The following is a 23,786-nucleotide window of genomic DNA, read 5'->3' as shown; positions in this document are numbered from 1 at the left end:
GCGATCCAGCGCTCCCGGCGTGCCCCGCGCGCGGGCCGGCCGTTAACGGCGCTGAGGGCCGTTCCCGCCACCCCGCCGCCGTGGGGAAGCCGCCCGGAGGAGGGTCCCGGGGGAGCACCGCCCCGCCGCCGCAGCAGCCACACCGCAATCCGATGCACAGATGTAGTTTATTCGTTTAACAGCAACGGGTGCGCGGCCGCCGCCGGGCCGCGCTTCGCGCCCGCCCACGCTCCTCTTCCCACAAGCGCCAAAAGCAGGGGCATCCACGGCAGGCAGCAGCGGGGGCCGCGGCGCTGCCACGGGGTAGGCCCGCACCAGCGGCAGCTTTGCTCTCTGCAGCCAAGAACGTTATTTTTTGTTTGTTTTTTCTCTTTTTTTTGTAAGGATCTTGGCTAAGTAAATTCCTCTACCAGAGTTGAGTTTAAGACAGATCTATGATTGCTTATACAGTACGTGAGTAAACAGAGGAAAAAAGAGGACAACCACTGAGTGAGTTCATAGACCGTCATTTCCAGGTATGCCTGCCTCACAGTATTCTATTTACATAAGTTATGAAATTTCATATATATATTTGTTCTCTGCAGCCCAATTAGAGAAATATCTACCTATATATAATATAAAAAATACAGGAATTTGACTCTTCCTTTTGAAGTAAAATGTACATGATCCAACTGTGAGCAGGAGTTAACCTGAAAACTCAGGCCTGTTGCTACTGAAGTTAACACCGCACACAACACTGCTGTCAAGTGGAGCTAATTCCTCTTCCTCCCCAGCCCATATAATGATCCACCCCAACCCTGTCAGAAAAAACCCCAAACTCAAAACATTTTCATGAAAAAAAATTTCAAGTAAGGATGAAGATGAGTTTCACCATTTCAACAGTTTGCAACTTCAGTCAGTAGCAATGCAAACAAAGCCTGTGCAATGGCAGCTGTGCTTCCTCTTTCAAAAGCCACCCAAGCATCCCACCCTCTTCATAGTTACCATCTTTGGGGTTGTGTTGCTTTTCTTTTTTCCTTGTAAATACCACTAGCAGTTCTTCCAAAAAAAGAAAAAAGGAAAAGGAGAAAAAAAGACAAAGGGAAGAATCCTTCCCCTAGGAAGCCTTCCCGGGAGTGGGAGACTTCCTGCTTCTTTGTCCATTTACAGTGTATTTCAGGGGAACTTGGCCAAGGTCCAACAGGACTGTCCACTGAAGGAGGTCGCAGAAAGGCCAGCGCTAAATTTTGCTCTTGGCAAATTAGAGTCTTTAATGAAGAGTAACATGTGCAAAAAATTAAATAGATCAACCCAGGTTTCCAAAATTGTCAGAATGCTTACTTTCTATTTGTGTTCTTACCCAACCCAATGCTGAAATCTCAATTAAGTACCCGAGGTAAAAAGTGACATTTGGGAAGAGATCACCAAAAAGAGAAAAAAAAACACACCAAACAAGAGGTGCAATCTGTTACCTCAGTGTCCTTCCTCCACCCAGATGCCTGCTTTAAAAGACATATGCAGCAGCAAAAAAAAGAAAAAGTGTAAGAACATCCCCTTCTCTCCATGAGGACAAAGCACTGCTTCTAGTTGTTTCTGAAGGAGGAATTGTTTCCTAACAGGTGGAGTGGGTGTTTAGCCTTCCATTTGCAAGGAGGGGGGGGTGAGACCATCAGCTGCTCCCAGTTGCTTCCTGGCAAGTTTGTGGTGTTCTTTTGCCCTCTGGGCACATTATAGCTGGAAACCTTCCATCGGGGCTTCAGGCTGCTGGAAGATGAATTGCTGCTGGTTCTCATCTACTTGAGGAGCTAGAGCAGAGTCATCCTCTACTCCAAAGTAGTGCTCAATCAGGTCAAAGGCCTTCTGGTAAATCTCTTGGTTCTCATGGCTTTGCAGGAACTCTATTTTATCCAAGCCTTAGAGAAAAGAGAAGTGGCACGTGATGAAATAAAAAAATCCTAATGTTTACACCGTCCACATCCATCCTCCCCCCTTGCTCCTGTTCAGGACCCCTGCCTGTGTTAATTTGCATTTTGTCAGCAGCACTGACATCTAAAGCTAACTCTTCCTGTTACTTCAGAGTTGCTTGGGATTTTATCTGTATCAGACACAGACATCTTTACAACAGTAGGTTTAGACAATACAGCTAAAGTAGATTTGCTCTCAGCACTCTACTGAAGACTAAACTGAAATTGCTGGAATACAACCAGCTGTGAATGGTTTGACAGTGCTGGGTTGAAAAGGGGAAGAAGCAGGCCCTGACACAATAGCCTCCCTCCAGCAGGAGGGCAGTGACTGCTTTAGCCCTCTAAAGTAAATCCATTGCTGAAAATGAAGCATCCAAGCAATATACACTCTTGGGCATTTCAAGAATTGCTCTCGCTGGGAGAATCAGCTAATTTGGAACATAATCCCTTGTTTGGTACAGACTTAGGGCTGAGTAGAAATGAAACCAATCAAGTCAGCAGACACCTGTCAACATATTCCATGGTTTTCAGTCAATAGCAGCAAGGCCACCAGCCACAACCTACCATAGGCCTCCTCAATCAAGCTGCAGTAAGGGTTGATGCCTGTCCCACTCTGATTGGCCTCCTGCTCTCCAAGCCTCAGTATGTTCTCCAGGCCATTCAATGCCACCTGAACAATCTTTGAGTCCATGACAGTCAGCAGGTCACAAAGAGGCTTGATACAACCCAAGTTTACCAGGTATCTGCAGAGAAAGCACCGAGAACATACACTCAGCTTTCAGGATAGCAAGCATCACCTTCATTCGTTTAGAAAAGCTCAAGAGAATGAGTCAAACTAAAATAATGTTACTTAACAATACAGTAGTATATTTTACCATTTTGCAAGCTTAACTTTTATCCATTAAAAGGGGAGTTAGAACTCCCCTTTAAGAAAACTACCATCTCCCTTTGAAATCCAGGTGATACTCATTAAGTCCACATTTGAACATAATTCGTAAGTGAGGTTTGGACATTTAGCTTAGTTTAAACTATTTAAAAATGTGGGGTGGGAGAAGCAGTTTGGATTAGTCTGACACTTGCTTATCCTTTTAAGGAAGGAAACTGCAATGCACAACGAAGCCTACTGTCTAGCTACGACCTTCCCTGTGTCACAGGTACTCTCCCAGAGATTCTCTAGATTCCTTCTTTACTACTTTGTCTCGCAGTTTCAGAAGACAAAGCTGCCATACATTCAGAATGATTTCCCCCAAGAGGAGCCATAGGAGTACCTGATCTGTTCTGGAGTTCCTCCTGATGTTGCATTTGTAATAGCCCATGCTGCCTCTTTCCTTGTACGAAATTCTGCTTTCTGCAAGATTTCTATGAGCACTGGGAAAATGTTTGCATCTATGACTGCCTGGGGAGAAAGAACAGTAAGAAGTGTTTGAATTGGCAACATGGTTTCTAGAAGTAGCTGAAAGAAGTCTCTATTTCTACTTTCCAATAAACTTTCCAGCCTAAACGTTTTTCAGTGATTCCTCCATCTTATTCTACTAAATCCTGTTAGTGTAGAATATTCAGTTCCATAACTAGCACAGTAGCAATCCTTCCTTACTGCCTTTATACAGTACCAATGCAGATAAAATGATGAAAGACTTTCTATATAGGCCATTAAAGGCCAATTAAACCTCAACAAGCAACAGCTTTTCAAGGGGGTATCTCTAAGCATGGAGAAATCAGGACTTTATGTCCTTTTCTTATTCTAATGATCTCAGAGGGGGCTCATTTCAGAGTAGTGTTTGTAGATACAATTAGCAAATTCTAGCTGTTTGGCAGACAACTGGGAGTAGCCTGCCTGCAAAATACTGCAGAACAAAAGTGAAGTTAAAGCCTCTGCACATCAGGTAAAAGTTTGTAAACTCAACACTAAACTCAAAATCCAAGATCACCACACATGAAATAGAAGTGCCTCAAAGCTGTACCTGTATTTGTGCTCTGTTTCCTGCTGTGATGTTAGAAATAGTCCAGCAGGCTTCTTTCCTAATTGACTCCTTGGGACTACTTAATAAGTGAAGGAGACAAGGCAGTGCTGAACAGTTCAGGATGACCTTGTGAGAAGGAAAGCAGAAGTGAGGTCACCAGTATCAGGTACCGAACTAACTTTTCTACCTTCTTTCAATTTTCACAGTGAATGTGCTATAAAGGTGCTGTTTCCTTCCCTGAACTCTTCAGAAAGAGGGAAAGAAAGGTACTTCTATTATGCAGTTGTGAAAAAGGTACTTTGCCCCATCTCCCATATATCTTGAAATCAGAGTTTCTAAAGCTCCATTTAAAGAACAAAAACACACACCACACACATCTAAAGAGGAAAAAAAATAGATGCTATTCTGATGAGTCTTGTTTCTAGAAGTCTGCAGCAGTCAGACTAAGTCACACTGATGAAAAACGGACTGCTACCAACTAAAGCATTCACATTGAAAGAAATCATGCACTGATAAGACATTTTTGACAACTGTAAGCATCACTAGTATCAAGAGTTGTACTATTCTCTAGTTGAATCTGTAAGACAGTCAGAGCTCCTCACCTGGGTCTGGATGTCATCACCTGTCACAATGTTGCCGACAGCTCGCAAAGCTGGAGAGGCCACTTTGTAGTCATTGTGCCTGCAGAAAAGACAATGTAGGGATAAAAACAAATCTGTCAGATCACATGCACCTGAATCTTTAAGAAATTCTCTCTCCAGCTTATCTGCACAATTTAGAATTCCATCCCCTAGCATGTGGAGGAGATGCTCTAGACAAAAGTTTTCCATGGGATAAGCAGAGACTGAATATAAACTTGTGATAGAGACAGTTAATCTCTGGCATCCTAACTGCATCACCTTCATCTCAGTAACATATCTGATCCCCTTCCTGAACACTGTTGTTGTTAACCCAGTGAAGTCACCCAGATTTTTTCCAGGAGAATTTTGGAAGCAAGTAGCTTTTTGTTCTATCAGTTCTCAAAATTTAAAGAGAAGACACCCATGCATTCAAACCGCAAACAAAACATTTTTGTTCAAGTTTCCACGTAGATATCAAAAAGACAAAGGCAAGTCAGCTTTTGCTAGACACTGTCGTTCTTAATGTCCAATTTGTCTAGTGACTAGGCTTCCATGAGCATATTTGAAAAGCCTGAGAGCATGAGACAAACTATGCTAATCAGTACAATAGTCTCCATACACAGAACAGCCTAATTGTCAGTCAGGACTTCTGTTATAAGTTCTTCCCAGCATACAGTATTAATTCATATTCCAGCACTAGAATACTCAAGTTTCTGTCAAGGAAAAGCCAGTAAGATACAGCCCTCCACCTGCCTCAGACATTAATGTAACTGCTCCAGATTTAGCAAAAGTATCCAAACAATACTAGATAATAGCTGGATTCTGTGCCCACCAGAAACGGCAAGTGCGCCCCAGCAAACTTTGGTATGAACACATGCTCAGCCACGTGTTGCCCATTCTCACTGCTTCAGCTCTGAGAGAGAAGAGATACTTACATTAACAGCTCCACCAGTCGTCGACACACACCAGAGTCAATAACTGCTTGTATTTTCTCATTTGGGCCATCTGATAAATAGGAAAGAGCCCAGCATGCATCTGCCAGCAAGTCAGAGTCACTGTTGAATAATAATCGGGACAACACTGGCAGGCAGGGAGATACCTACAACAACAGCAACCACCCAGGAAGGTTAGTCACATTGTCAAGGACCACTACGCTTGCATGTAAACATCATACGGCTATGCTGACTGCTAAGATAAGGGCTGAATGTCCAGTTTCCTTCTCTAAAGTCAGCAGCTTCCCAGACAGTTTACATGGCTCAGAATCTAACATTGCCTCAACAGCTTTATTCCTAAATAAAAATTATATCCCTTCCTTTTGGGCCAAGTCTAGGCTCCCAAGACAAGTGCTACTGTACATGCTACAGTTTGGAAGCTGCTCACGTTTCTTATATAAGAGCACTGCTCCATTTCTTGCCCCAATCCAAAATAGCTCAGTACATAGAACTGCAACCATCAATAGTTACACCTATGCTTACTCTGCTCATTTGTAAGTGTCTTCATTTACACTCAGTTCAGATTTCATCCCTCACTGCAGCCTCCCCAGCTTTGACAGGTGAACATTTAAGTGAAATAGATCTTAAACCATTTTATTGCTACCAAAAAAGAATGGGACAGATCTGAAGGGCCAGCAGAGCCCCTTAGTAACAGCAGCACAGCAGGAAAGGGAAAACTATCACAGCTCTTAGGTAGCTGTAACAGTTCAGAGGTAGCCCTGTTTTGTTGCATGTGTGTCTCAATCAGGTTTTAATCATGATTTGGAATGAAGTCTCAAGACTTCCAGAGTTCCTCACAAAAGGGTTCAGAGAAGCCGAGAGCATGCGTTCCTTGCACAAGTCAGGGTTCATCCCTTGCTTGAGCAGCCCAGTTGATGGGCTGCCAACTGAGTGAGATGTTCAGAGGTTGGCAGAAAGCTAACTGGGCACTCAAATCCCTGCTGAACAGTAAGATCTCAGTCTCAGCAGGAAGAACCTCATCCTGTTCCTTCCTGGAATGGCTTATGAAAGTCCAAGTGCCAGAAGTAATTTGGACTAACACCTTAATTGGGTCTCCCCCCCAGCTGCCTGCCAATAAGGTATTTATTCTCACCTTATCAAATTCAGGTGGTGGATTCTTTCCTCTGCACAAGTTTGACAAGGCCCAGACAGCATTTCGTGTCATTGTCAACCTGGTGGACTTCGTAAGGAGCCTAAAGAGACAGTTACCATCAATTATAATTATAGCCTTAATGTAGGATGTAAGTTACTGGAAACCAGCAAGGGAATCAAAAAAAAATGAAGAAAAAAAAAACTAACAATTCTTGCTGTAACTCAAGTCATGCTGTTTGTCACGAGCCTCTCAATAAGCAAGACAAATGAAACACAGCTACTTCTAGGATGAACAGCTATTGTCCCTACAATTTAAAGTAACATTGAACAGGAAGGCAAGTTGCAGAAGAAAGTGTATTTTAGAAGAATGCAGTTCCAAATCTGACTTCAGCCAAGGCAGATACACTTATCTGAGGTCAGATGGTTCTCATTTAATGAGACCAGCCAACAGGAACTGCTGTAACTCAACGCTAATGAATACCATGAGCCCTGCTGACTGAAGTCCCCCTCAGACAATAATTGCTGCTGAAAGAGGCAACTGACAGAAGTGTAACAACTTAAAAGTCATTTGTGACAAAGCATCAGTTTGCCAAGGACAGGGCAAAGTAAACATTTTTTCCAAGAGCAGTAAGTAGTACTTGACAGCACACCCTCAAAACAGATACACCATACTAGCTGCAAAGAGAAGGCAGTATGCAGAGACCTGTTCTCCTTCCTCAGTCCTAAAGGAGCCCATTGAGACAGGCTTTCAAAACTCACAGCATCAGCACAAGACCAGGCATCCAAAAGGACACACACTGAAACAGCAAGCCCTGTGACATCAGAGAGAAGCACACTGCAAGGGCACTCACTTCAGATTCAGAGCAGTATAAAGGTTTGTGAGAAGGCATGTTATCTACCAAGTCCCACTCTACTTTCAGATACTGTCTGAACAACTGTTAGTTTATCTGTTACCAATGGTTTGATTCACAGTAAACACTGACACATATTGCTAGGGAACCTGTTCACCTAGCAAGCATATTGCTCTGCTGTAGTACAATGGGACTTCGAGAACTGTATTGGCAAGTATTCATGGCTACTCACATTAACAAAGGAGGAAGAATAGCGCAGTTAAGGACATAATCTCTACACACAGAGCTGTCTCCAGCAATGTTCCCCAATGCCCAGACAGCCTGAAAGGAAAGAGCAACAGTTTTAGCATTCACAAAGTCTCTAAACAGAGAAAGAAAAGGGCAGTGTGCTAAGAAGGCATTTTCCTATAACTCCAGGTAACTGATACTTCAGTTCATGGTCTGAAGCCAATTGTCAGACACCACTCATTCTGAACACTGTATTTTTATCATGTTTGGTCCACTGTGGTTCTTTCCTACCCCTAAAGAAAGAAGTGAGCCTTACCTGTTCTTGAACATCCTCAAAGTCAGAGTTTAACAGCTCTATAAAGATAGGAACTGCCCCAGCCTCAATTACTATCTTTGTTTGTTGGGAGGTTCCTGATGCAATATTCGTCAGTGCCCAGGCTGCTTCAAACTGAAACAAGCAAATAGATGACACAGGCATGAATTAAAAATCCTGATACAGTAAGATATTCACCACTGAATTTTGGGTGTTATTCTTTTGCCCTCTATTAAATATAAAGGTTGTGAGAGGGAAAAGAAATATTCCATGAAACACCTCTGTACCTGAAGAAAAAGGATTATGTTTTCCTTAAGGACAGCAAAAACATGTCTACTAAATGCTTTCTCAGATGCTATAGCTTCTCAAAGAATTAACAAGTGAAAGCAACCATCAGTCACACCACATCATCTCACACGTATGACCACCTTCCAGTATGACAAGTGAAAACATGTAGCCTAGAAATATCTATGAAGTAGAAAGCTTCATCTGTGCAGTGCAGACAGCCAGTTCTAGTCCACTGCCTTGTCTGGCTAATACCACAGAGATGCCTTAAGTTAAGTGAAGTTGAGCAACAAGTTCTCCACTTTCATTGCTCATTCATTACTTGATTTAAGTACAGATTTACATTCAGTTCTCCTTGAAGGTAAGCCCCTATAAGGTTTTGGGCTGGAGGACAGGAAGGAAGGCTGTCATCAACCCTAAGATTAAATCCCATGTATGGAAGTATTTAATCCCCACAAAGTAACTATGGTTATTACCAAGCTGGAAGGAATCTCCAAAGCCATCTAGTCCATCCCTCTACCCCACAACCAGATCAGCTCTACCTAAGCCATTTCTAATAAGATACTTAGCCTGTTCTCAAAAGCCTTCCAATAATGGAGATTTTTCCCTACACAGCATATTCCAGGTTTTAAGTATCTGCCAGCAGAAAGTTCAGACAGGAAAGCCAAACTTTCTTGTGTGGCAACTTGGATATGATTTCTTGTCCTACCCCAATGGAGAGCATATATAAATTATGATTTTTTTTTTTTGCTAGTATCATTGAGTTTAGGGCAATTTATAATTCCCCTTTGTCTCCTTACAAGCTTTATGTGCTATCTTTATTTTTTCACATCCACAATATGATCTACATCTTTTGGGTCCAAGACAGCACTTTTTCCTAAAGGCACTTGTGTGTTTCTCAGCTGTGAAGTTAATGGCTACATACCATCAAGAATTCATACTGTAGAGCCTTTCTTACCTGTAGCGTGCAATTTTCACTTCTTTTCAGAAATTCAACAAATCTGTCCACCACTCCTTGAGTGTTTATCACTTCATCTATCGGAGGATTTGGCTCTGAAATAGCAAGGCAGTATCAGAACAGTATACAGAGGAGTAAACAAGCATGGACAATTACAGAACTGAATGGTTTCCAAGTTGTACTGAACTGGACAGGTCAGCTCCCCAGAATCATATTCTGAACAGTTCATCCAATCATAACTTATTAGCAAATTTACTAGATAATCAAGTTTCTAGATTGAAACTCCCCCAGACCCAAAGTTGCTAAGCTTCTGTACAGCACAAGTCCACAAATGCTCTCAACACAGAAGCTACATCAAATCCATCAGATTTAGTAACACAGATAAGATCAGCTGTATTTACCTTTGGACAGTAGCTTCCTGAATTTCTGAGTAGTTGCCAGCTGTAGATCAGGGTCATCTGAGAAAAGCATCTCTACCATCTCCCTTGTAATCACTCCTTCCTGAAAGGACAGAAAGGAGATAGAACCATTCCATTTCACACAGAGGTTACTAAAGGTATTGCAGTCAAGGCCAGCTATTGATTTTGTGCTTAGCTAGTAATTCAAAGACTCGCAACTCAAGATTACAACACACTATAAACTGGAAGAGTCTTCCAGTTTATTATAGAAACACTTGCAGCATTTTCAAAAGCAGGGGAAAACAAAGGCAAAGCTTGTCAGTTCACCGTATTAAATCAATCTGAAGATGTGACTGTAACAAGAAAAAGCCACCTTACCCCACACGTTGTGGAACTGACATAGGAATCCACAAGGAGGCTATCAAACATGGAGGCATCTTCATTAATCAGTTCCACATTTCTTCTTTTAAAGAGCTAGAAAAGAGAGTCTTATTAGAAAGCAATAATGAAAAGTCTTCATAACCAGATATTCTTGTTCCACAAACAAGATACTGTCAGCTAGATTAAGTGTAATTTGAATAAAAAAAGCAGTCATTAATAACAGCTATGCATGCTGAAGACTAGTTTGGCATACAAACCTTGATAATAAAACAAGTCAAGTCTTGCCCTCAGATATGCAAATACCCAAGTCACTGAAACACTGGTATAGACAAGTGCAGAATTTAGCCTAACAAGCTCAGGAAACTAGGGAGAAGACAGCTTGTAGATGACACTAACAGAGCACATATTTAGTTAGAGCCACACACATCATTGGGAATTCTCTCACTTTCATAATTTTTCAAGCTTAAAAAAAAAAAAAAGCTCAGAGTTGAGAAATACTTTCACCCCATACTTTCATTTGCTTTTTCTGCTTCTTGAGGAAACAACCCCATTCACTAATTGATCAAAAAAGTCTTGAAAGTAAGGATCCATGAACAAAAGCCTCCAGTACCCCAAGAACAAAAAGCTTGGAGCTCTTGATATGAACTACAGTCTGTACTAGACACACAGGGAAAAAAAAAAAAAAAAAAGCAAATCTCAATTGGAACAGGAAATTCGGACTCCCAACAAGTCTTAATACACTGACCCTTGAAGTTTCCAGTCTAACAGAAGCGCATTCCCTATTGTGTTAGGCTGCATATAAGCTAGTCAAGGTGAGTTACCTGTTGCTCTCGTTTCTGTTTGCGCAGTTGGATCCCTTCCTCTTCTCTTCGCCGGCGCATTTCCTCAGGATTTAGGGCTTTGTTCTTGTAACTCTTCATTCGATAGTTATCCTTTGCAGGGCTTGCCATGGTTTCTGTAAAGAGAAAAATATCTGCTTCAGATTTCTTTTCATTCTCCATTTTATAACCCACCTGCCCTCCTCCCTAAAGTCAGCACACATGAGACCGGGCATGGAATAGCCAGATCAAACTGCCTTTTAGATTAAAAACAAGATTTAGTCTCTTAAATACTGAAGTAGAAGTTTCAAGTTAGAATGCGATTCTGACCTTGTCTTAACATCATGTGAACTAAGAGTATTATGAAATCTCCAAAAAGCACAAGAGTAGATTTATTGCTCTGAAAGCAATCTCAACCTGACTTCAGTATCAAGCACACTACCCATGGGTAAGGCCTCTACTTAAAACAGCTTCATTGTCCTCAAGAGGTGCATACCTAACTTCTGCCTGGGTTTTCAGCAGAAACAGTTTCCCTGCTATCATCATAGCATAAAAATCACATGTTAAAAGAATCTTTCCTAGATTCAAAGGTCTATTCAAGACCATCTAGCAACAACTAGTTTGTCAATCAATACAACTACATCAGCTTCAATATTTTAGAGCAGTCTGAAAGCACCCAGATTTGTATGCATGGCAAAAATACAACAGAATTCACAGCTGAGGCTTTCAATTCACAACACTGAGGCTTTGGTTTCACACTTCTCAGAAAAAAAGAAAAGCTGTACCTAACAGTAATCTGGCAGGACAAACATGGCCTAAGTGTTCAGTTCTTGACCTAAGTATTTTGCCACTTCATATTTATCTAATACAGTACTTCAAACTTTATTGTTTATTTCCCTCCTAGTCAGCGAAGTGACACTGCACTATTTGGCACCATGAGTGCAACCAGGACCAAGCAGTAATTTGGATACAAAAGGAAATCAGCTCCTTAACTGCATCCAACTATAGTCCACTGCTTTGACCACATCAACTCCTTTTTGCATCTTTCCAAAGGCTCCCTTTCTCCAATTTATGAAACAGATTGCTTGGCTTAATTTCTGTGACCTTCAAAGGACAGGAAGGAACTAATTATGATATACAGTATCAAAGTGCTAACTAATCCTGTGCCCAACAACTTACTTTACTCTGTCAGTCTGACAGATACCAGTAGCTTTGTTTTCTTCCACCTGCTTTTAGCACTTGGAAGGAATGTCCTGTGAAAGTCTGCAATGCTATCTCATTATACCTTTTCTTTCAAACTTTGAGCACTGCTCAGCCATGTTGCTTACAAAAAGTTTAACTCTGACTGTTATCAGCTGCCTCCAGCCATTCTGTAACCATTCCAAAATCAGCTGTAGAAGTTTCAGAGCTCACTGCCCTACTACTGGAGAAGTCCACAGCTATGCCAGGATACAGACACACAAGCAAAGTATAAATATCCAACATTTCATTATCACAGAAAGAGAAAACCACCTGAGGAATTCACATGTTAACATGAAAGGCAACAAAAATACTTCTGTTCTATGATTTCAGAGAAATAGCTAAAGACAGAACACTTGGGGGGGGAGGAAGACTTCATTTCATAGTATCTGCTTTCTAAGAGGGCATTCCCTTACCTAGCCAAAACAATCAAGAGGCTGTTCTTGTGAAAAGCTATGGAAAAAAAAGCAAAAACTCCATTAAGATCCAAGCTTCTCAGGTCATTTGCACTGTAACAAATACAGATGTCCCTAGCAGATAGCTCTGACCCTATGCTGTCCAGAGTTGCGAAACCATTTTGAAGCTTGGCAACTGACAGCTGCAGCCAGAGACAACACGTTGCTTGAAGAGATGGTGTAGCATGATGAGCTTTAAGTTTAATGGCAACTCTGAAGCCTTTAAACACACACACACACAAACCCCTCACCATAACTCTTCAGCAGCAAGAGCAGTATTCCAGTGCAAGATTAGAAATTGCTTTTCAGTAACCTGCTTAAGACACACTAACAATCTGAGCACATGCTTAAGTGGTCAGAATTTATAAGAAAATGACTACATCTTAAGCAACAAGGAAGATGTATACAGCCTCAAAAAAAAAAAAAAAGAGACAAGCAGAGGCTGAAGACTGCAGAGAAACTACGCAACTGCTCCCACTCTTTCCAGCAGCCCTTTATGCCAAAATTGCAGGGAAGGCATCTTATTTACTGAACAGCAACTAATTCAGAAGGTAGAAAAGATTTAGAGAAGAAAAAAAAAACTATAGGCTTTAGGGGTTTGTATCTGCTCTTACAGTAGCAAGATGTCATCTATACATAGATTTTAATTCAGGAAATATTTAACTGCTGCTTATTTTGTAGGCGTTAAGTGTTCATATTACTATCTCAACACTAACTGCTGTTACATCTACATAGAAGAGTAATAGTTGCTAGTTTAATTCAGAAAGACACAGAATCCTTAAAAAAGACGAATTTGGAAAGTGAGGTCTCCAATTAAAATGTAGTTTTAAGAAAGGGAGGAGGAAAAAGTGCTTAAGTCGGTTAATACTGTATACAGGATTACCAGCCAGTTAGTCATATAAATAGCTAAACGACACATGACAGTTCAGCTGCCTGGAAATTTGCACAATCCCACCCAGCTAGGCACGCCCTGCGCACTGCTCTGGACAACCTGGATTCTGGGTGTCAGGAAAACAGCTAAGTTAGGCCATGCTATGCACTCTCAGAGCACACTTAGCATGTCCTGTACCTCATGTGACAGAGCTAAAAACTCTGCTGTGCTGCAGGGAAACCCCAAAGATACAGTTAGCCACTGAAGAGGGAGCTTCGTGACAGCTGTATAACCATACACCACTGTCCAGTGGAGTACCTGGCACTTGATTTTCTACTATATCTTGCACACATTTACCACTTCAGGTGCTGCTGACTTTCCCAGACTGTCATTCATCTCAATACTTTAATGAGATTCTAACACTAATTTATTACATTGCATCTAATTTCTATGGAGACAGATGAATATCACAAATGCAGGATTATGACTTCACTGTGAGCTCAGCAGATGCTGTAGGCAGCGCAGACTGCAGCAAGCACAAGCCTACGAAAAACAGAACAGAAAGATGCCAAGCACATACAAACTCTTTACTTGTAGTGTTTCTGTACAAAACATCTAGCTAATCCAGTATATCTGCAAGTCAAGCTTCAGTGTTAGCTGTTAACTCAAATTCTATCAGTGTAAACACCCACAAAACTCTCTCACTAAGTCAAGATTATTGGAGTAATTTGGATTTTATGGTTAGGAAAAGCAATCATCTACTGAGAGCAGTGATGCTCAGGCCACAGATCTTTCACTTTACATTTTAATGTTTTAGCTGTTGCTCTAATAAGTTTCTGCTTTTAAAGCAGAATTCTTGACTGCAAGATGGCCATGGAAACCTAACTAGACCAAGTTTCTCTTAAATAAAAGCTCTAAAACTTTCATTGCTGCATTTAGGCAGCTGCCCTAAACTTTTAAGTGCTATCCTCCTAGGACAGCATCTTATACTGCATCTCTCCTAGGAAAGGTTTTTCTCTAAAAGCCTATTAAGCCCTACCTTAAATCAAGATAGCATCAGCTCACACCCTAGAATTATGGAGTTGCTCTGATGTTATTCTAGCCAGGATTCCTGGACTCCAAGCTTAACTGCAGAGCTCAAAAAACTATGCAAGATGACCATTTCCCTCTATGCCAGTGGTCAAGCTGCAGCCTGTCAGCTGTCTGCAGCGTGCCCAGAGCAAATCACGCAGCCTGCAGCTGCTCCCAGTGCCCCTTTTCCAAGGCCACAAGCAGACTGGAGACCAGATGAGCTGCTCTGGCAGTTCCTGCAGCCTGCTCACCACCAGCCTCTGCCCTCAAGCCCTGACCAGACTCCAGTCAGGACAGGTACATGCACCCCATTGCCAGCACAGAGGAAGAGAACTGCAGACACGCAAGCACAGGTGCCTTGGGACACAGCTCTGAGCCAGCAGAGCCAATCTAATAGGTTGCCACACAAGGAAGGCAGACCTACTGCACACATTATATATATTTCAGCACAGGACACAAGAAGGCTATGCAGCCATCTCACTAGAATGGCTGGACTCCTCAATGCCAGCATAGTCCCTTCACAACAGCTCAAGACTGTATTTTTACTCCTAGAGCTGCTCATGCGAGAAGGTAAGCTCAACTGAGTTTGCCCAGAGCAAGGAAGGAGGGGGAGCTTCCCACACAAAGCAAACCCCCAAAACCAAGACCACATGCATGTCTTTCAGAGCAATACTGTTAGACAAGGGCCAGAGCTTGCCTTGTTCTACTAAAAATATCAGCACAGCATGAACACATTGGTATAGAAAGGAAAACAGGAATTAGGACAGAAGAGCCTTAGTATGAGGCACCTCCTCCACCAAGAGGAAGAGCAACAAGTAATCTTTCCAACAGCAAAAGCTAGTCCAGCTACTTATATTTCAGGCCCTTGCTCATACTTTAGTCTTACTGTCCTAATCTCCTGCTGCAAAAACCAACCTAGCTTTCTAGGAACTTGTTTTCCTTTAAGTTCAGCATCCCTTGGATTATTCTAAAACATAAAAACCTGTCTTCTCCTTTTTCACTGGAAAATTAAACCTGATTACTGAAAGTTCCTTTAAAGTATCTGAATTTCCTTAACAACATATTGCCATTCACCTACCACAAAACAGCTCAAACTGCGTTATCCTTAGGTTAAACTCTTCTAGTCAGGTTAATCTTCTCCAATATAGAGGTAAAAAACAGCAGAGAAAACTTAGTACTACCTGTTAAAGATACAGCCTGCAGAGCTTCAAGCTATTTCCTCTTAATACCCCTGCAAACAGTTCTACTAATCATATTTGAAAAGTGAGTTAATACTTCTGTAGAAGATCACTTGAGGATCTGCCATTTCACAACAAAAAACTCATGGTGTCCATTCAAGAAAAGTACAAGGAGGCTTACGTGGTCAGAACACTATTTTAAGTGGGATTAACTAAGCCTGGAGCAGATACCACTTCTGCTCTAGGAATCCCCTGACTTCACATAGCTATAAAAGGCACCAACTTACGGGACTAAGTATCTCCTTGCAGTAGTGAAGTTTATTCACAGCAGCTCCACTGAAGTCACAGTGTTTGCATTTAAATAGAGTTCTCCTATTGAGCATCTGAGCTCTATCTCCAATCCAATCTGCCAACTATTAGCCTTAAGATGCCAAACCAGACATTGAATTCAGTGCTAACATAATACATTAAGTAGAAATAAATATTTATATATGCAGCCTGATAATCCTTAAGTCTATATCCTGAACACGTAACAGCAGGTAACCCTGGCTCTGCAGGACAAATTCTGAAGCCTGTTTGTACATTTTGACAATTTGCTTTAACAGAGCTCAGCTACATAAAGCTTTGCTTAGACACCTCAGAGGAAAAAAAAAATCCCATAAAAAACAATCAGCTTCTCTTACTCTCAGAGCAGGGCCAGAGGGGAAAGCCCATCTGGGATTTCTGAAGTCCTGTACGATCTTGCCTCCCGGTATACAGCACATCCTCAGCATATACAGTTAAAAGGCATCCACAGCTTGTTGCCATGAGGACACCACCTTTGGAACCAAGGTATTCACAAAAACTATGCAATTTAAGTCAAAGCAAGGCTTTATAAAGCTAAATCGTAACTCATACTGGAAAGGACTTTTTAAGAGGATTCTCAGCTCTCGGGATCCTTAAAGAGCTACAGATGCAGTCAAACTTAGGGACAAAGTTAAACTGAATTATACCTTTTCCTTTTAATTCTTAAAATTAATGAAACCTTCAGGAGCTGGAAAAATCTTGTCTCCGTCTGTAGGTTTTGTTGGTAATATTTTTCCTCAGTGAAGCAAACTTTTTGTTCTATTCATTCAATATACCGTAGAGATTGGAGAATGAAGAGTATTTACAACTTAAATAACAGAACAAGGAAAGCCAATGAAAAAAATTGACTTTGAAGGCTCAGCAGAGCACTCAAATCCCGTAAGCCTCTATGTAAATGCCAGCATAAGCTACAGTTTTCAGATAGAAAACTTTAATTCTAGGGCCTTTACTGGTACACTAAGATTATCACAGCTTCTTAATATTGCAGGATCAGAAACTCAATCTCACTTTTCTCCAGATGATGTTCTTCCAATTTCTCTGCATTACAGAAAGCATTTGCTTCAAACATTTTTCAACTGATGATTAAAGCCTCCCAGCTGAGTCACTGCAGGGACTCATATGTCTAAATCAGGACTTGTGCTGCTGAGTCAGACTGAAGCAACAGAACAGAGAAACAGTTACACTGACAAATTCGACAACTATTTTTAAGCCTAAACACCTGTTCACGAAGGTAATTTTTATAAGATACTCATTACAGCTCTGTTACTGGGCATAAGATACATCCCTAAGACAAAGCCTGCCAGCAAGGAAGACTGACAGCCACACATTCAAGGTGGGGTATGGTAGCAAGATTATACAAGTCTAACTAAGTGTCTTTGATGAATTCCATCAGCACTGATCAATTAGTGCCTAGGTGGTACGTTTCAAAACTTAGCCCAGCTGAGAGCACAGGTTGGACCAGATGACCTTCCAATCCATTTTCCTGTGATACTATAAACTTGGTCAGTTACAATTAAAAATCAACCACTAAACTACAAAATTCCATTTGACCAGCCCTGTTTGATATATTCCTTGGATTCCTCCCCACCTCACCCCCAGCAGCAAGTTTCTCCATTTCATATACTGGCTTGAAAATCCAGAGGATTTCCAAACTCCTCCTGACCTGCCTCCCTGTTTGCACAGGCTCTGAACTCAGTACCTTCCCCTACAGCATGACACCCCCGCCCTGCTGCTGCAAGGCAAACTGCCACAAGTACAGCAGTGGTTACCACTCTTTGCTGTCCTCAGTCTCCCCATATTCACCGTCCAAGAGCAAGTTTTGTCACACTGAGTTACAGGGGGATGTAGAAAGCCACTTTACAGATTCATACAGGTTTCTCCACCTTCAGGGTACCAAGGAGATTCACAAACTGAACAGGAAACACAGGCCTCTCCATTAGCACAATTATCAAGAAAAGCAGCCTAGTAATTCTTTGTGAAGTCTGTTTTCAACAAAATGTCTGTGCTTCAAAAAAGGTGTCCTTCAGGAGTAGCACAAAGTTTAAATTAAGTTGATTTAGTAGTAAACATTAGAGCAGTTCAGATCATACAAAGTGAACACTTTGCAATTAGAACAAGATAACAGTACTAAAACAAAGACTGAAGACTCACCACCTGAAAATATTGACAACTGCTTGCATATATTGCAGTTACTGGGGCATTTTTAAGAAGAAAAACCAAATCTTTGTGATATTCTTAGAGCTAGGGAAGAAGGGGACTGGAAGGATATGCCAATCGTTATTTGAAGCTACAAAGAGTCAGTAGCAGGCAATGGGTATTAGGCTGAGTACACATTATTGCTTCATGATCTTTCATTCCTCCATAAGGCTTAATTGCTAACATTTATTACTCAAATTCTCATTATTTCTGCAGTCAGCTAGTCAAATACAGCTCAAGAACACAATGACAGTTAAGCTTGGAAACTTGATTCAGTATGAGCTGAATGCCCAGCTATATCAAGTATTTTGCTTTTCTAAGCCTATCAAGTCAATCAGTAGCTGTGGTTTGATTCCAAATTACTTTGAGATCACTGGGCAGATGGCATTATAGGTCTGTCATGTTAGTTTTGGACATGAATTTCTTATTGCTATCATCTATTTACAGCTGCAAAGCAAGCCTCTGGCCACTTCTACATTCCTTCTCCAATTGACACTTCTTTCCTCAAACCATCAGCAAAGCTGCTGTTTTAAGTGAACAAAAAAAAAAAAAAAAAAACACTCAATGCAACAGAGACAATGCAACAGTATTAGGTACTTCTCAAAGTGTTTCAAAATCTAACCTCTCTCTAGTATATTAGCATTAATCGATAATTTCTTAGTAAATTTAGAATGTCACTTTGAAAACTATAACTGAAGTCTTGCAGCTACAGTAGTAGTAACATCTGAGGCTAACTTAGAAGTAGTTTTAGCAATTTATTTTAAGTTTACTCTACAATTAGCAGTGCTTCTGTATGTCATTTTCATTTGTGAAAGAGTTGCTTAACTTTAAGCAACAGTAAAAATTCATCTGCAATTCAGATCACAGAATGTATTTTACATCATTCTGACCATTGATATGTCCTTAGTTGAGCATACTGAACTGAAACACCTGCTTTACAAGGTAACAGAAATTCTTTGTAACAGCAGCTACAAATTGGGACACATCAACTTCTCTAGAGAGGTCTCTTCTAAAAAGGTGCATCTCATAACCATTTCAGTTGAGACTATAGAAAGAAAGGAGTAAACAATTCATGGTTCTTAAATACAAGTCAAATGAACTTTGCAGAATTACTTGTATACATCCATAAAGACAGCCCTAAACAGCTATAAAAAAATAGGTTCTTTAACAAAATTTGTTATTTTATCTACCTGAAATTATTGGTAGTTTTCCAATGAAGAAAAAGTTGAAAAAAATCATTCCATTGCTCAGAAGATACAAAGGGACAAGGAAATCAAATGATTACACACAGAGAAAAAAAAAACACCACACACACTACATAGGAAGTCCTGTCAAAAGATGCAACAACTGAAGACTTCCTGTATGGTCTCAAAATTATCCCAGCTGGTGTTAAATCTTGGAAAAGTATCAAGTATTTGTGGTCTTGTCACTTGTGCACTTCTGTTTTGAATGTTTTAGCTCTGCTGCTTTTATGTTCTCATGCAGGTTCTTAGTGTTTACTACGAATGAGCACCACAGATTCAGTAATCTCCAAGAGCTGTCTTGAACACAGCTTGTCGCTATCCCCTAGCTGGGTGCTTTGCACATAGTACATTCTGTGCTAGTAAAATGCTTATCCATGCAGTTATTTGGCTGTCTGGTGCAGCAATCACCATTGGCTCATTCCCTTCTGTTTTAGCTACCAAGAGCCAGCGATGTGATATCATTACTGGAATGCGCAAGCGCTTTGCTGATGGTGCTGGCTGTGGAGGGGGAAGGGAGTAAAGCAAAAAAAAAAACATTATTTGAGAGAATTAACAATCATACAGTGTACTTGTCTTTCATTAGTGTCTAACATTAAGACTCCTTTTACCCTATCTGTGCCCCAATGTAAGAACCCACCTAATCCTCAGTCTTGTTCAAAACTAATTTCAGCTCTACCTCCTCCTAACCGTTTCATCCCAAATCTAAAGTTTGAGGGCTTTAAGTTCTTTGCAACCTGATTCTCATGTTCTAAGACATTCAGACTTCCTTAAGAGTGTACTGATGTTCTATCAGGTATAACAATCTCTCACCTGAGGCCAGACAGTCCTTTGCAACAGTTCTAAAAACACACCTGAACAGTAAGTCTGACTAAGCCAACGTGCCTGAGTTACAGACATGCCTGAGTTATAGGAGTTAAAGCAACCAGAAACAGTGGTAGGAAGCCAGACAGCTGTTAAGAGCCTGACAAGCTCATCCTTCCCAACATGTGCTTTGCTACAGAAACAAAACAAACAGCACTGTCTGGTTTTTGATAAGCAAATTTGAGGTTGAGTCTCACTAATACAATAGTCACAAACTGAAAAGGATGAAAAATTAGTACTTTCACTATTACACTAGCTATTTTAATGACTGAGCTCCCCTTTACAAAGTTCATGTTTGCTCTCTGCTAAACACAAGCAAACAAAGCAAACTAGCCAAATAACTAGTTAAACTCATCATCCATCAGCCACAGAAGTTTTGGTTTAAGAATCAAGCATCACATACTACTCCATCTGCTAAGCAGCACAATAAAGACATTTAGACATGTAATTTGCAGTGAACGAAGGAAGACCTGGTGACCATTTCCAGTAACACTGAGAAGACCAATACTCTACAGCTACTTAAAAACACAACTGCGTTCAACCTGTGACTTACAAAAGAAAGGGGTAGCAATGTTGTCCTTCCACAATACAGCCGCATTACCCCAAAATATGGGCAAAGTAGTCCTGGTTTATTAATAAAAAGCAGTTACACTAGTACTCAAAGGAAGAAGAGTATTAAGTTGTTACTGTCAAGAAAAAAGTCTGCTTGAAGCTCCAACAAGAAAGTGAGGAGTGGAAGGGGAAAGGATAAGAAAGCTCCTTTGCACAAGTGTCCTCAGCTGTGGATAACACACAGTTTTCAGACATCCGCCAGCAGGCCTGAGGACATTTTTCTACTCAAAGTTGCCAGTCAAGATTTTAAATCTCAAGCTATAAATTAAGTTTTAAACGCTACTCTACACTGGGTAGTTCTGGAGCCATTGCATATGCAGACTTGCAACCACTAACTTCTGGAACATCACAAGAGGTGTTTGAAGATGAAACAGGAGTTTGACAAGGTCATTTTGATCAAGCTGCACGCCACTACGAAGGGCATTTAAGACTTCTGAAGGCAGGCCTGGTTGAGAGATAATATTGCTGCTTAGAATTGATAAGAAAGTAGTCCTTATTTCACAGGGAAATCTTATTCTACTTTGTAAAGGATAAGCCTACTGTAGGCTTGCTTTTCACATTTACCTCATCCATTCAAATCCTGCCTTGCTACTTTAAGTCTCAAAAAAGTGACATTCTTGCTTCCTTGAGTAGGGAGCTTTCATTGAAGCTATGTCAGAGACAATAAAGGAAGTCTTCCGTTATTGAAATGCCTTTTGAAGGGCAATGCTCAGTTACAATTTATTTGTAGCTAACAAGAGATAGCTATCTGCTATCTCTCTGAACCCTTGCTTAAGTACATTTAGTTATACTGCTTATGAACATACAGAGCCACCCGCTACATTCATTTCCTGCGCACAGCCAGTGTGGGTATTTGTTTGTTTTGTCTACAGTGACATGCTGTACAGAGTCAATGCTACCTGACAGCCGCTACCCATTTACATTCACATTTAGTAAATATCAGCAGTAAAGAGTTCACCCTAGATTTTCTACCATGGCAAGAGACAAGCACAATCACAGGCTAGTAGGGTTTTCATCCAGCTTAGCTTGGAATTGTAACTTGTAATTGAGATTCATGCAATATGGTGAAGTAAAAGTTCTACCCTACTGCATTAGGATAACGCACAGAATAACACGCAAGGTAAAATGAAGCGGCCCCGGCTGGGACATTAGAGCACGGAGCAGCGCAGCAGGAGCTCACCCAGGTGAGCCCCCGACTCCTACAGACTTTAGGATTTAGATCAACCAGACAGCAGGGGAGGGACAACACGCCGCAGACACCGAGAGAAGCTCAGCGCCGGCAGCGCCCTTCAGACCCCCGCTGCCCCGCAGGCTTCGGCCCAGCGCGCGGGGCGGAGGGAGCCCCCGCTGCCGGGCCGCTCCGGGCAGGGGCGGCCCGCGGCACCCCCCGCCCGAGCGCGCCCAGCGCCCGCCCCGCGCAGCCCCGGGGCCGCCCCGAACCGCCGCCCCGCGAGCCGCGACCCCCCCCGCGCGGGGCCGCCCGGGGCCCAAGGCGGCCGCGGCCCCCCCGGCCCGGCCCGGCCCGGCCCCACCGCCCCGCCCCGCGCGCCGGCGACCCCCGGCAGGGAAGCGCCGCGGCGAGGGGCGCGGACGGGCCGGCGCGGACGGGCCGCCGCCGCCGCCGCCGCCGCCCGGCAGCGCCCCGGCCCCGCCGCCGCCCTCACCCATCGCGGCGGCTCCGGCGGCGGCTCCCGAGCTGCGGCGGCCACAATATGGCGGGCAGCGGCAGAGGGAGGGCGAAGGGAGAAGGCGGCGAACGGCGGCCGCCGAGGGACAAACCTCCTCCAACGGCCCCCCGCCGCCGGCGCCACGCCCCCTTAAAGGGGCAGGGCGGGAGGGGCGGGGCGCCCCGCGCCGCCAGGGCGCCCCCAGCGGCCGGGGGCGGCGCCGCGGCGGCCCCGGGAGCCCCGGCACGGCCCGGCACGGCCCGGCACGGCCCGCTGGCAGCGCCAGCGCCGTGGCAGACAACAGGCCGGGACAAGAGGCGCCGAAACGCTCTAAGTCCTTTTATTATAAAGTGCGTCGCCGATCCGCGTGTCCTTCGCTGCTCCCCCGATCCGCGGCTGTTCGTGCCGCCCCGGCGCGGGGGCCGTTAGGTGGGGCGGGGCCGGCGGTTCCCACCCATGGCAATGAAAACGTCAATGGGGATGTTGGGCAGGGTCAGGCAGTGGCTTCCGGGGCATCGTCGCAGCTGCCTGTGCAGGGAGAGAGCAGGGTTAGCTTGGCGGCACGGCATGGCATGGCACAGCACGGCATGGCATGGCATGGCATGGCATGGCATGGCACGGCACAGCCTCATGTGGCACCACATGGCACAGCACACATGGCGCGGCAAGGCATGGCAGAAAATAGCGTGACACGGCACAGCGTGGCATGGCACAACATGGCACGGGTGTTGCATGGCACTGCATAGCCCAGCATGGCACAGCACAGTATGGCACAGCACGGCGTTGCATGCCACTGCTTGGGCTGCATGGCACAGCATGGCACAGCATTGCACAGCATGGCATGGCATTGCATGGCACAGGACGGCATTGCATGCCACTGCTTGGGCTGCACAGCATTGCATGGCATGGCATTGCATGGCATGGCACAGCATTGCATGGCACTGCTTGGGCTGCACGGCACAGCATGGCACAGCATTGCATGGCATGGCACAGGATTGCACGGCATGGCACGGCACAGCATTGCACAGCATGGTACAGCATGAGCCTTTGGGCAGCAGGCGTGCGGGAAAGTGGGAGCCGCCCTGGCCCATGCTGCAGGGCAGAGGGGCTCAGCCGTCGTGGTGATGTTTTTGAGTGCAAAACATCGGCGTTCGCCAACGAGGGGTCCCGGTCCGGGTGCTGGGGACGCGGCCCTTACCTCCCCGCG

At 43.3% G+C, this 23,786-nt stretch overlaps 1 protein-coding gene across 1 annotated transcript; it reads right to left on the bottom strand.

The window, feature by feature from the left end:
• Positions 1-148: 148 nt before the first annotated feature.
• KPNA6 (karyopherin subunit alpha 6) lies at positions 149-22,703 on the bottom strand. The gene is made up of 14 exons (XM_062593998.1): positions 22,577-22,703; positions 10,844-10,977; positions 10,020-10,115; positions 9,645-9,744; positions 9,244-9,338; positions 8,004-8,135; positions 7,692-7,780; positions 6,610-6,709; positions 5,460-5,623; positions 4,507-4,585; positions 3,905-4,030; positions 3,212-3,339; positions 2,508-2,686; positions 149-1,892 (listed from the first exon to the last, which is right to left on the bottom strand). Exons 1-14 carry the CDS (start codon positions 22,578-22,580, stop codon positions 1,708-1,710), a joined length of 1,611 nt encoding a protein of 536 aa, XP_062449982.1. The 5' UTR covers positions 22,581-22,703; the 3' UTR covers positions 149-1,707.
• Positions 22,704-23,786: the final 1,083 nt, after the last annotated feature.

This window comes from Rhea pennata, chromosome 23 (genome assembly GCF_028389875.1).
Source record: "Rhea pennata isolate bPtePen1 chromosome 23, bPtePen1.pri, whole genome shotgun sequence".
Taxonomy (NCBI): domain Eukaryota; kingdom Metazoa; phylum Chordata; class Aves; order Rheiformes; family Rheidae; genus Rhea; species Rhea pennata.
Note: the sequence above shows the minus strand (reverse complement) of the source record. Positions and strands in the feature narration are given on the sequence as shown.

What these genes read in the sequence shown, in the direction of transcription:
- KPNA6 (XM_062593998.1), bottom strand. An exon ending in AACAGAAACGAGAGCAACAG is followed by an intron (nt 10,116 to 10,843) that starts GTAACTCACCTT and finishes TCTCTTTTCTAG; the next exon opens with CTCTTTAAAAGAAGAAATGT. An exon ending in GGAACTCCAGAACAGATCAG is followed by an intron (nt 2,687 to 3,211) that starts GTACTCCTATGG and finishes CTTTCTCTGCAG; the next exon opens with ATACCTGGTAAACTTGGGTT.